Below are 14,978 nucleotides of genomic sequence, written 5' to 3'. Positions count from 1 at the left end.
AACTGAGCTATTAATCCAAAGATAATATTTTTGTTTGAAATTTGTTTTTATTAGAAAATGATAATATTCAATTTGTAATTTAATTTCAGAATTATTGTCTGAACAGCAAATATTTGATTTAAATGTTTATTATTATTATGTTTAAATCATTTATATTGTGTGAAGTGTGAAGAATGTGTTAGTTTATAACTTGACACATTACCAGGTTGTTCAATAAGTTTTGTCGTTCGATAAGAAAAACATGATTTTATGGTTTGAAATACATTTTATTATTCAATATAATCTCCCTGAACTTCAATACACTTGTTCCAGTGATCTTCTAATTTATGGATTCCATCCCTAAAGTGAGAATCCGGAAGACTGTCAAAATACGCTTCCACGGCTGCTATTACCTCTTCGTTCGATGAAAATCGTTTCCCACGCATGAATTTTTTTAGATGTGAGAACAGCCAGAAGTCAGAGGGAGCTAAATCTGGCGAATAGGGAGGATGTTGCAACAATTCGTATTTTAATTTACTGATTTTCGCAATGGTTTTTTGAGCTGTGTGAGAGGGGGCGTTGTCTTGATGAAAAATGATTTTTTTCTTTTTTAAACCAGGTCTTTTCTCACGAATTTTTACATCTAGCTGGTCCAAAAGGTTACAATAATAATCTGAGTTTATTGTTTTACCAGTTTGGAGGTAATCCACAAACAAAATTCCTTTTGCATCCCAAAAAACTGATGCTAACACCTTCTTGGCCGATTTCTGGACCCTAACACGCTTCGGAGCCGAAGTACCGGGTTCACACCACTCTTTAGCCTCTTGTTTTGATTCAGGATCATGGTGGTAGACCCATGTCTCATCCATAGTGATGAAACGACGCACAAAATCCTTTTTATCCTTTCTAAAACGCTCCAAATGTTGCTGAGAAAGTTGCATTCGAATGTGTTTTTGTTCCATAGTTAACGAATGCGGCACCCATTGTGCACACAGCTTTCTGTAACCCAAAACTTCGGCCAAAATATTGCTCACACTGCCTAACGAAATCCCTAGGGCTTCTACTAAATCTCTCTCGGTTAATCGACGATCTTCCAAAACCATATGCTGTATTTTTGCTACGATTTCTGGTGTTGATGCACTTTTTGGACGCCCTTCACGTGGATCGTCTTCAAGACTCGTACGACCACGTTTAAATTCAGCAACCCATCTTTCTACTGTTCTGATTGAAGGTGAAGAGTCCTTATACACTTTTAACAATCGTTCATGAATTTGTTTTGGTGCTACACCTTCCAAAAATAAGAATTTTATCACTGCACGATATTCGATTTTTTCCATCGTAAAAAAATACAATGACACGTCGACTTTGAACAGCTGCAAATATACAATGAGTTAACTGATCTACTTGAAACTTGACACGTGTTTATGAAATAGTAGTACTATTTTTAGAGTAATAAAGTGACGCTCCTACTAGCGCCACCTATTATCGAACGACAAAACTTATTGAACAACCTGGTATTACATCTTAATTTAAAAGTTGTCCTGTACAAAACTCTCTAGTAACCAGCTTGCTTTTTGCGCAATCTGTTATTTATAAAGTTTTCTGTTTCTGTCTGCATTTATGCTTTTGTTTTCCTGACTTAAATCCATTTCAGTTCTAAAACAGAAGAATTGCTATGCTTTCCTAATGCATTAATAACTTAACAATTTAAAGAACATAGGTGGTCAATCTGTGTGGTGATTGGCAGGATAGGTATATCCAAGTTACTTGGAGGAAAAGATGAATGACGAACTCTGCAAGATGGCACTGTTTTTTTGTCATCAATTTTCTCTTTTATTTGGGGATCTTTCCCCTTTTTTCTCATGCCCATCTTTGGTAATATTAAACTCTACAGGCTATTTCAAATTCAGAATTTAGTATAAAGAATGCAGATGTTTTGATATCAAAACTAGGAGGAGGAGAAATCCTACCGGAGTATAAATTAATGAGTTTAGAGATAGTATCAATGTACCCTTCTATTAATTAATAAAAAAATGATTGTGCAAAGTTTACATAAGTACAATGTTCCAAACTATTTGATAGATCTTATTAGCTTCTTGTTGGATAAAAATTATTTTACAATAAGTGGAAAATATTATCGCCAAAAAGATGGTATTTCTGTGGGTTGTATTAGTGGCCCAAAGTTAGTGGAATTCTTTATGATAGATAAGGACAAAACTTTATCAAGATTGACAGGAAAAAATTTTTTTGCAAGGTACGTTGACGATATAGTAATCATATATAATAGTAAAATAACATCGTCTGATCAAATATTGCAACAAGCAAATAAAATTAATTCATATATTAAACTTACTCATGAAACTGAAAAATATAATAAAATAAACTATCTAATATAACAATTAAACACTTTAATTATCACCTTGAATATTGTAAAAATGAAAAACCGTATAATGCTAAAAGAGTTATAAATTTTAAATCATATTGTCCAGTAAGTCAAAAACAGAATATATATTTTATGGAGATAAGTAAGATTTTTTCCAGAACAACTAAATTTAATGTGAGAGAAAGTGAAGTTAAAACAGTAAATAAGAAGTATTTGTTAAATGGATACCCAATAAATTTGTTAAAAAAATGGTATCATGATTTTATGTTAAATAGATATCAAGTAAAGAAAAAACAGGAAATCAAAAAGTATGTATCTTTTCCATATATTAAAGGATTATATGAAAAATATCAAAAATTTTTTCTGAAACTTTAATAAAATTAGCTCCTATTCAAAAAATCAGGTTATCTGAATTAATGAAAATAAGTAACATTAATAAAAAACATCTGTTAGAAGAAGAAGGTGTGGTATACAGATTACAGTGAACATGTAGAATTCCAAGTTTTTACACTGAAGAAACTAAATGGAAGTTAAAAGTCAGACTATCAGAACATCTTGCTGCAGTAAGATTAAGTTAGTACTTCACCAGTATTTTTACATTGTAATGCTCATAGTAGTCAAATTAATATTAATAAAGTAAAGATTGTATACAAAGAAACAAATTGTGTAAAAAGAAAATTTAAAGAACACTTTGCAATTGTTATGCAAAGTAACTCTGTAAATTTAAATAATGGCGTGCTGCCAATGGAATGCTGGGTAAACCTTGTCGGGTATAAAAGTTGTAAACGCAGGATAGGTGACTGTAATGGAGTTTTATCATAGTTGACATTTGGAACTTTGAACACTATCAAACACTATCTTACTCAGCAAAAATAAATAAATTACGTAACCAACACCTTATTATTTGGAACTTTATTGTATTTTTACAAGCCCTACCGAAGAGCCCAGTAACTGGCAAAATGCATTTAGGGATAAATATGATGTAATAAAGTGTTTTCTCTCTACAAAAATTGGTTTGACTTTTTAACCTTTTAAATTCTATTTCATTTTTTAATAAATGTTTTAGAGTTAAACTTTTAGTCCTCTTTAAGACAGAAACAAAGAAACATTGACAATTTTTGTGTACTCTTTAATAGTACAATTAAATAAGATTGAAAAATTTATCAATTGGTAACATTTTGTGTTTTTCACACATTGCAGTTTTCACATAGTTTTCAGTCTCAAATATTCCATTTTCTTCACTTCACAAAATTATCTCTATAATGAATTGCTAACAGAATGAAAGATACAGATAAAAATAAAATGTCTGAAACAAAACCTTCTAAACTTCATACTAGTTAAATGACATGTTTTCAATGGCAACTTTAGAGTTGCAAGTTATGATATACAATGATTTTATTTTCATTCTAGCTATTTTACACAGGATGAACATTAGTGTGAATTATATGCAGAAAATTTCAGTATAATCTTTTTTTTTCTGTTATTTGGAAAGAGCATCATTTGTTATATGACATATGTTAAACAAATAAGCAGATAAAATAAATAACTAAAATGAGTAATTTGATGTCATGAGATTAAATAACAGACATATTTGGGGTTTAAAGAACTTGTTGCTAATAGTTGAAGACAACTAGTTTTGAACTAAACAAATTGATTTTAAGTCTCATCAGTGCATCATATTTAAATTTATATTGCAAATAATTGTATATATTGCAATATAAAATTTTTTGATATCTTAGAAAGTACAGTACCAAACTTCAAAATCATAATCAATTTGTAAAAAATATCTTATAATAAAGATTAAAAACTTAAAGCAATTTTCATTTTCATTTATATAAAAATTGATGAACAGATTGTTATTTCTATAATTTTATGTCACTCTAATAAATCAATATTAAATTAATGAATTCTTCAGGGAATTTATTAAATTAATTGTATTTTAAAATTTTTAAGTTTTATATAATTTGATTATAACGTTTTATAATGTTTTATATACTTCACTTAGATAGCAACAAGTTTCATTTTTAGCTTACAACTGTAAGCTAAAAATGACACTTGTTGCTATCTAAATGAAGTATAAAATTCAGTTTCATCAATTATATTTCTTTGAATGAAAACCATATTTCAAAGACAATTATTATTCCAAATAAATTTCATAATATAATCAGAATAGATGACAAAATTTCAAAGTAAAACTCATAAAAAAGGATATTCAATTTTGTGCTGATTTCATTTTGTGCATTTTAAATCATAAGATTTATGAAAAATAATTTGAATCTGTTTTCAATTTATATATGATTTTTGAAAGTTTTTTTTAATCATAACAATGTTAAGTTAGGAGGCAATAAATATCTTGAAGTGTTTCACCCAAATATAAAATAAACAAATATTTAAAATTATAAATTTGTCAAATGAGAAATATAATTCATACAAATTTATTAAGAACAAATTCTGTTTTCATCAGGATGTGGAGTCAATACACAAAATTTCCAATTACAACTCCATAGCTCTGGGGCCGTATTCTGGTCACTTATCTCTCATCTCTTCTTTCAATGATGAATGATGTCAAAGCAAGAGACGAAATTTGTCTCTCATACACAGTGGCGATTCTGGTCATTCATAATGATCTCATCTTTGTTGTTGATGTCACAATTCTATTCAGTTGATTATACATGTTCGGGTTATCTGCGCACACAACATGGTATAGAATTTTAACCAATAACATTGTAAAATTTTCAAAAATGCAGAGTACGTAATCATAGATCACATGGCAAAGAAAGCACATGTTCAAATAAAGCATGTAATTTTGACTATGTATTTTTTTTTTTTTAACATTTTTAGATTATAATGTCAATTTGTCTCTTAACAAACTAAAAATTTTAATAACCTAAGTTATAAAAGTGTGCGTACTTAGATATTTTTTGAAATATTACCATCTATTTCTCCTTTACTATCTAAGTAAGATTAACATCATATTTGATAGTTCAGTAATTGATGTAGGATAATTAAAAAAAGAAAAAAAAATCAGTGATGTTTCCAAGTAGGCACTGGAAAAAATCAAAAGCATTTTCTCTCTTGAAATATTCTTTCCTTAGATAGAGAACATTCTCTAATATGATTGTACAGCACAAGTAGCATCCAGTCGTCCGTATTGGATATAACAAAATCGAGGCGAAAGACAATAGACTAGTCAAAAGACAACTATCTGTTCGTCTCTGATAAACAAGAGAAGCAAAGAGAGAAAAAGTTGTCCAGAATCACATTTAGAGAGACATGATGAACTCTCGAGACATAAACAAATGATTAGCCAATCAGCAGCTGGCTTGTGAGAGACGATAGACAAGAGATGATGACCAGAATATGGCCCCTGGACTCATAGCACATCTATAGACTACTATGGGTGCGTTTACTTCTGAGTTAGCAGTGCTAATTCTGNTCCTTGCACAGAAAGATGCCAGATTACTGAGATTGTACAGACCTAAAGCCTACCTAAAGAAAATGAATGATGTTACCTGGTGTCCTTTGGTAGATTGTTTTTGAAGGCAGTCAAACTGATGATAATATGACACACTGACATGCACTATACACAGAAATGAAATATAAATAAACAAGAAAATAGAATATTTCAGATGAGTAACATTTTCATGGAAAGTGAAGCACACAAGTATTCACACTGAGGGTTATACTGGATAATTGAGAGATCAAATGAACAAAAGTATACTGACTTATATTCACTTGTTAGCTATCATCTGAATCACCATAAAATATAATTTCTTACAAAAATTGAAAACATTTAATAATTTTTAAGTGATACAGCCAGATTTAACTATTGAGCTGGAATTAAACAATTACCAAATTATCAGTTTATAATATGACTATGTAATTAATTAAACACTAAATAATTTGTCAAGAAGTTATGCAACCATCTTCTATTAAATTTAATAATATTTATTTATTTTGGCAAAAGATGAACATGACATCATTCTTCCGAATAAGATGTTTGCAATTAAAACATGCAAGTCATAAACATCATTTATCTTGTCACTACTGCTAGTTCACTATTGCTTCACATTGACATTTTGAAATGTTAAGTCAGTATAATGTTGAAATAAAAGACATTACATCCTCAAGCAAGAGAGATAGTGCTGATATGTATTTAATTATTTTAACCTTAACTTGCTCAATAGAATGAAGAAGGCCTTTGGCAATAAATGGCAGATGATACTATGAAAACCAGTTAAACAACTTTTCCTTTGGCTAATTTCATCTCAGATTAAGACAATTTTGGCCAATCTTCTGTTTAGAGTTAAATAATAAGTTATATATTTGAAATAATTTTATATCTGACAAAATAAATGTAAACAAGAATTTATTTCTTATATTTTTCAAGTGTTCCATTTAAATGTAAATCATTCTTCCATTTTAAAATTTCAAATAAATGATTTTTATTGAATATTTTTACATGAAAATAAATTATGGATAGCTCATCATTTCATCATAAAGAAAAATCATTCAAAACTACAGTCTCATTTTTTTTGTCTTTTGTGAAAATATTAATCTACAATATTTTGAAAATTATTTATAAATTATTATACTAAATTATGTTTACTTTAATAATTGCAATAACTGAACTATATAAACTACCTTTTTTGATTAGTACCATCTATTGCTTCTTTCAGTTTCTCTTCAAAGTCATCATATATAGGACTTTCTTCAATTTCTGGCTCACCCCCTATTTACATTCAAATATTATTTAAAATCAATTTATACTCGAATTATATTATTTGTATTATTTTCTATTCTGTACTATATTGGCTACTTTTAAAACTAAAATATTAATTCAATTGCATTCAAAGATTATTCTACAATAACATATAAGTTACAATATCAATATTATAATAATAAATAATGACAAAATGTATTTATTATAAAAGTTCAATTATAAAAAACAATTAAAATGTACATTAACAGAAAACACAAAAGTCAATGTTTTTCAAATTACACTAGACCCTTGCTAACCTGGCTGTTCCTTTTGGCCTTTTGTGTTCTCTGAGCGGTAAAGGGCCTAAAAACACCCCCCCTGCTGGCTGTTCCTTGCACAGAAAGATGCCAGATTACTGAGATTGTACAGACCTAAAGCCTACCTAAAGAAAATGAATGATGTTACCTGGTGTCCTTTGGTAGATTGTTTTTGAAGGCAGTCAAACTGATGATAATATGACACACTGACATGCACTATACACAGAAATGAAATATAAATAAACAAGAAAATAGAATATTTCAGATGAGTAACATTTTCATGGAAAGTGAAGCACACAAGTATTCACACTGAGGGATATACTGGATAATTGAGAGATCAAATGAACAAAAGTATACTGACTTATATTCACTTGTTAGCTATCATCTGAATCACCATAAAATATAATTTCTTACAAAAATTGAAAACATTTAATAATTTTTAAGTGATACAGCCAGATTTAACTATTGAGCTGGAATTAAACAATTACCAAATTATCAGTTTATAATATGACTATGTAATTAATTAAACACTAAATAATTTGTCAAGAAGTTATGCAACCATCTTCTATTAAATTTAATAATATTTATTTATTTTGGCAAAAGATGAACATGACATCATTCTTCCGAATAAGATGTTTGCAATTAAAACATGCAAGTCATAAACATCATTTATCTTGTCACTACTGCTAGTTCACTATTGCTTCACATTGACATTTTGAAATGTTAAGTCAGTATAATGTTGAAATAAAAGACATTACATCCTCAAGCAAGAGAGATAGTGCTGATATGTATTTAATTATTTTAACCTTAACTTGCTCAATAGAATGAAGAAGGCCTTTGGCAATAAATGGCAGATGATCACATGTTCACTCTCAACTATTTGACACATTATAGAAGACGGTGAAGCAAGCATTTCAGCAACAAGAAATCTCTATTGACAACTCCAAGCAAGAAATGCCCATAAAATTCCCAAATGAGTGATATGGATGATTTTGATCTGTATGTTGTTAGACAAATATTCATAGAACTGCACAGAAAAGATATTTATCCCACTTTGGACATTACTGAAAAAAAAAAGCTGTACTAAAAGAAAATTTAATTTTCTAGAGACATAGTGACATTTCAGAAAATACCACTGAACAAGCAGCACTTAAAATATGAAAAAGATACACATCATAAATATCTGTGGCAATTAAATCATTTCTGTAACAAAGTAACACATTCCTTTAACTATATGGATGAAACATGACTCTTAGTGTATCTTGACAGGTATGTATGCCAGGTTGCAACCATTCCATTATTTAGAATTTATGGTTTGCTGCTGTTGGTGCTTTGTCATTTTCTACAAAATGATATGGAGCATTATCCATAATAATGACTGTGTTATGAACAAAAAACAAAGCATGATAATACAATTCATGAGTGTCAAACATCTACAGAAAAGGGTGCCATCTTATTTTGTGTCACACTGAAAGTGATACTCATTTCATCCCAAATTTTACCTCTTTTACTTTTGTCAAAAATGAAATTTCAAGATTATCATGACAAAATAAATGGTGCTTATTTTCATGAATGGTTTAAAAACAATCTGCTCTTAAATATACACAACAATACAGTCATTATTGTGGATAATGCTCTGTATTATTCTATATAATTTAAAGCACCAACACAACAAATCATATATCTGAGATAACAGAATGGTTGCAACCTTGTTAGGCATATTTATCTGTCAGGATATACTAAAAGTGAATTATTTTCTGTAATGCAAAATAAAAAGAATTAAATTAAATTATAAAAAATAAGAAAAATTAAATCAAGGTATAAAAATTGTTCAAGATAATTTCTTATAATACTGTTCTTTTTAAAGCAAATACATTTCTACTATATTTTTTATAATCTCAAATAAAAACGGAGAAGTTTGAACATTACAATTTAATAATAATTCCAACAATTTTCAGGATATCATCTCGTCCTATTCAAATTTAACAAATCTAATATTAAAGTTATATTGCATTCTTATGTGATATGTAGAAGAATCACATTACTGCATGATCTTCTAGTTTGTAATAATTTTCAAATGATTTTGTTATATTTTAATTTAGTTAATTAAAGTATAACAAAATTAAATATAGTTACTATCATATAATTGATTTAATTACAAAAACTGAAAAATTTTAAATTATATATATCCAAAATTTCAACATACCAACTATATATTTTTTTATTTTAACACTACAGGATTAAATATGCCTATTACAAAAAATAAAAATAAAAAATTACTATGTCAACAAAAAATATGTTCAAGTTGAATTTTACACAAAAATTATCATAAAAGTTCAATGTTTTATGTAAGGTATTATGATAATTCCATAAGCATTGAAAAAAAAACAGCCATCATAAACTACATCTAATGCTGAAGCTTTTATAGTTAAAAACATTACAGTGATATAATTTCAAGTATATTCTGTTGAATCGAAAACTATGCATTTCATGTCAAATTTTAATAAGCATTTCCGACAGATTTTAGATCATCAAATTTTGATTTCTTACAAATGGCCATAATTTGAATTATATACTAAATCATTAATAGTAATAAAATATAATTGGTATGTTTTATTTGATCTGTAAGTTAGTTTTCATTAAGTATTTGATAAAATTGTATTATTAAAGAATTGAACAGATTTATTTTAAAAATGTTCTCATGAAATAATTAATCATTATTGTTCTTTTATGTTAAGTTTCAATTCTGAAATTAAAATATCTTATTTATTAATCAAATAATCAAGCTGAATTTGTATTATCACCATACATTTTGTAATTAAATATATAAATGCTACATAATTTGGATTAAGTGAGCAATATCTTCTACATCAATTTGTCTTAAAGAAAGATCCAGGAACTGAAGCTCCAGGCAACATAATTGGCAATTCAACTGCACATTAAGCGTAAGTTGTATATGAGTTTCATTCCAGAACATTCTATATGAATTAATCAAAATGTGGCTCAATAATAAAATTATTGTCAGGCAATATTTTTCATCTACTGTAATAATCAGCTTAATTATTAGATTATAATGTCTATGAAAAGAATCAACTTGGGTATTAACCAATGAGCATCAGCCATTGATTGCTTAGTTGTGGAAGGTACTTCTGGTTTCTTTCTCATTTGTTAAACATGTCACCACTATTATAAATAATGTTATGGAAGTTTATAGAAAATATATTTCTTTTTTGACTATACATACATAGATGAGTCTTTGTCTATTTTCTGTTCCTTCACACGCTGTACAAGGCAATAACGAATTCCACTGGTGAAGTCAACCTTTTTATGTAGGCTACCATTCACCATAAAATAAATAGTTATCATCATCCTCTAGTGGTAGCATAGCAAAATTTTATGGCGAATGGTAGCCTACATAAAAAGGTTGACTTCACCAGTGGAATTTGTTATTGCCTCGTACAGCGTGTGAAGGGACAGAAAATAGACAAAGACTCATCTATGTATGTATAGTCAAAAAAGAAATATATTTTCTATAAATGTCATTATTGTCCTGGCAATTTTTATTTTTTAGTGTTATGGAAGCTTCATGTTCTGGTATTGGAATACAGTGGGTGATCAGTTAACGAACATAATCCATTCCAAGACTTTGTTCGCTATCCGAATTGCTCATTAACCGATTATCGATTTACCATAGGTTTCTATGGGAATTTGATTAATTCGTTCTGGAGACTCCCAAAAAATAAAAAATATATACTTTCTTACTACGTTTATTCATATGTAATAATAAAAATACATATATACACAGTCTTGTATATTTATTTGTCATGTTTTTTCCGTTTTTGGGGGTTAAAAAATCTGTCCAATGTCAATTGCTTTTCTGTCTTCTTCGTGATTTTTCAGAAGTAATTAATCGCATTGTAATTGTAGAGATCCCTAAGCCTATTAACCTCAACCTGGTTTGGATGCCATTTTAAGACCGCTGTTCTAACGTCCTCCCACTTCTTCAAAAGATCTTTAATAGCAGATATCGGCATCAATCCTCTTTTTCAGAAGAAAACATAAAAGGATTGTTTCTATCAGAAATATAAAAGGCTGGAATTACATGGGAGAGTTTCAAAGTTCGGGGGGAATACTATCCGATCAATATACACTGGGTTGAACATGATGTCGACATCTCCCGTGCTCCGAAAAGTTTCGAATTGTTGCCTGAAGACAAAGGAAGACCAATCGGTATTCGTTATTTTACGTCGCTTCTTCTTGTGTCTGTTCAGTGAAGTGTTCGTTATTCGAACATGAGTTCGTTGTCCGATCATAAAAATCTTTCGCAAAAATGTTCGTTATCCGATTTGTCTGTTAATTGATCTGTTCGTTAACCGATCACCCACTGTATAAGGAAGTTTGCTATAGTAGTTGTTCTTTACAGATATTACATGCTATAAAAAAATAACATAATTAATGGAAAAGTTGTTCTGTTATCTAGTGAGAGAAAATAAAATAAAATTCACACATTCTCTGACATATTAAGCAAAAAGTGCTGACATTATTAGGGAATGTGCTGATTGCTTTAACTGAAGTGACATAATGCATGACGTTTCTCTCAAGTCACTTCTTTCCATAGACAGACTAGTATGTATGGTCTCTGCTTGGTTTAACCTATATATATATATAAACCAGGATGTTTGTTTGCTATTCACAACCCTAGGCTGTTCAATCAATTGCTACAAAACTCGGCAGTTATATCCATATACTTCTAACTTAGATAATGTCATACATCCTACACCAAAATATTGATTGGATTTCTGTCAATTAATTTCTGTCTACATTCAATTTGCATTCTTTACATGTTGCACCATCTATTGAAAAAAATTTAAGGAAATAAACTATACATATAATTCTTACAAAAAAGGATATAATTTTTAAAATATATATATATATATATATTATATTAATTTAATTATTGTGAAAATGATATAGTACAAAATAGACATACTATTACATGACATTACGGTAACAGGTTGCTACCTGTTACATAGCACTAGCATGTATAGCATTTTGCCCCTGCTAACTGGAAAAGCATTATGTACAGAGGTACTGTACATTGTGAGAACAAGAGAGGGATTGTCTGCCAGGGTAACTTTGGACGGTCACCTTACAGAGAGTTCAAAGCGGGACCTGCTGACACTCTTGTGGAGGGGGCAGCAGCTAGGACAGCTGAGTCTTCTCCAGAACAGAAAAATACACATTAAGTAAAATTTATGGGTCTGTCATCCGGGGACAGGCTTGACCCAACTCCAGGAGAACAGCCCAAATGGGGATGTTTGGTGACCCTGCAGCCTGAATTGAGCCCCTGGCAACAGACTAGAGACCAATAGAATTACAGGGACCACCATTCAGACCAACCAAACCCTCAAGATTTTGGGAGAAAAATGTTATATAAGAGTCCAAGTTCTCAAGGACATGGGGAGGTGATGATTGAGTGTGTCAATCCTTGTGCACGGAATGTGGAAACTCTGGTGATGGACAAAAGAGAAATCCCAAAGACTCCAATGAAAAACAGAGGAGAAACTTAAAAGACTAATGACTCTGAGCACAGGGTAAATAAGGGACCCAACTTCCTGATGACTCTTTCTTCCCTCCCGGACCTCCACATCTGATTCTGTGGAAAACTTTACCGGAAAGACAGATGAACACTCCCTGGTTGGTGCACACTTCCAGGATCATCTGCGGCTGCAGTATGGTTGCAGTACACCTTTTTGCCTTATCTGTAAGCACGATGTCTTTGTTTAAATAAACACAGTATAATTTTGTAAATTTGTTCTCTGTGTGAGTCATCTTTGCGTCCAGCAAACCGCTACCCCATACAAAAAAAGGCTTTCTCGCATTATCCTGACAGATTGTGGGCAAAGTGAGGGTCGTAATCTTTTACCTTAAGGACGACCTCTAAGGCAAGTGGCATCGGCCCAACGTCGGCAGACTCCACAGAGGTGTCTTTCGTCCTTCCCCACATATCCAACTCTGGTCACGTTACTTCAATTCAAAGATTTTCCCAACTTCTAGCACTAAATACAAACTTCTGGCACAAACCAGAAGTTTGTATTTAGTTAATCTGGGCCTCCTGCTTTTAGGTTTTCCATATCTGGTCTTGACATTCATCTAACTCTATTCTCAAGATTAAGGAAGGACAGACAGATGAATGGATGACAGTGGGAATTTATAGGTCTTCAATTTTTTTTTCAAATTGCAGCCCAATAAGTACCCTCCAATAATTGAGTCTATAAAACCATCAAACACTAGTAGTCAGTTGTGGGTTTGTGCATCGCCAACAAACTGGCCATGTGGAATTTCTTCATGTTAATAACCCCTAAATAGGAGCCAGCTTTACATAAAAGTCTTCCCAGGATTCATCCTCCTTCACAGATCACTCACATGTCATGTGTTTCCATAACCAAATAAACCTAGCCAATTTCAATAATTTTTCTATAAATGCAGTATTTACAAGGACATACTTAACCACCCCTCCTCCCTCCCCTGATTTCATCTACCCTTATTAACTCATAAATCTATTGCCTCAAACTTACTACTAATACTGCTGAAAGATGTTCTAACATTCAACCAAACTAATGCTATGATTTGCTATGATTTTAAGGCACAAAGTAGAGCTTGAAGTCTTTTTTATGTGCCAATGTTTATTTTTCCTATTTATTATCATGGCGACATTGCTTCATTCAAAATTTCCTGTAGTTGTAATCTGTGTATAGTGTGTACAACTTCAATGACACGTGATTGAAGTTGGACAGATTGTGAAGCCATCACAATCTGTCCAACACGGATCACTTCAAATATTAATAGTAGACTAATATTAATTAGTAGAGTATTTTGACCATCCTCTCTTCAAAGGGAGGTCAATGACTATTTTTAGTCAAATTACTTCGACCCCCTTATGCAACAGTTTCTTCTTTCTATTGGACCAGCAATATGATGGCATTCAATTAGGAAAATTATACAAGGTTACCAGTGAGCACAAATATGATTTAAGTGATTTTCAAGGATTCTGAGTTTAATACCTTATTACTTTGAATTTAAGCCACACTTTTTATTCCAATCTTTAAGACAGCTTAAATTCAAAGCAAATACAGTTGACCCCCCTATAATTACAATTCCTATAAAACTGCGAAAAAATTGTGACGGTATCTGTAAAAAAAGGTAAAAAACTCCTATAATTACGTAAAACGTCATCGGGCAGCCGAACTACTTTCCCGCCATCCGTAGCGCCACGCTACAGAGAGATTTCTATCGTCTGGACAGTATTATATAAATTATATATAAATTAGGTACTGTACATATAATTATATATTAATTATATATAAATTAGGTACTGTATATATAATTATATATTAACTTATTGTAACTTTGTTATAATTAAATATATAATTTCCGCCGTCTAGCGTGGCGCCACGCTACGGAGATTTTTACGCTAACTATCGTCTGTCAGTATGTAAATTAGGTACCGTAAGTCTAATACAGTACTGTAATTTTATACATTTCTTGTGAAAGAAACATTTCTTATTCAACGGCGATTAAAATTATTTATATTAAT

At 30.5% G+C, this 14,978-nt stretch overlaps 1 protein-coding gene across 1 annotated transcript in view; it reads right to left on the bottom strand.

Annotated features, from left to right (window-relative positions):
- Positions 1-14,978, bottom strand: part of LOC111618068 (interferon-related developmental regulator 1-like) — a 59,619-nt gene that overhangs the window by 37,407 nt on the left and 7,234 nt on the right. The window contains exon 3 of the mRNA XM_023359495.1: positions 7,007-7,094. Coding sequence (XP_023215263.1) covers positions 7,007-7,094 — 88 coding nt within the window. The remainder of the gene's footprint in view (positions 1-7,006; positions 7,095-14,978) is intronic.

This window comes from Centruroides sculpturatus, unplaced genomic scaffold (genome assembly GCF_000671375.1).
Source record: "Centruroides sculpturatus isolate CEXI.00-Female unplaced genomic scaffold, Cexi_2.0 scaffold155, whole genome shotgun sequence".
Lineage (NCBI taxonomy): Eukaryota > Metazoa > Arthropoda > Arachnida > Scorpiones > Buthidae > Centruroides > Centruroides sculpturatus.
This window is presented reverse-complemented; position numbering and strand designations above follow the sequence as displayed.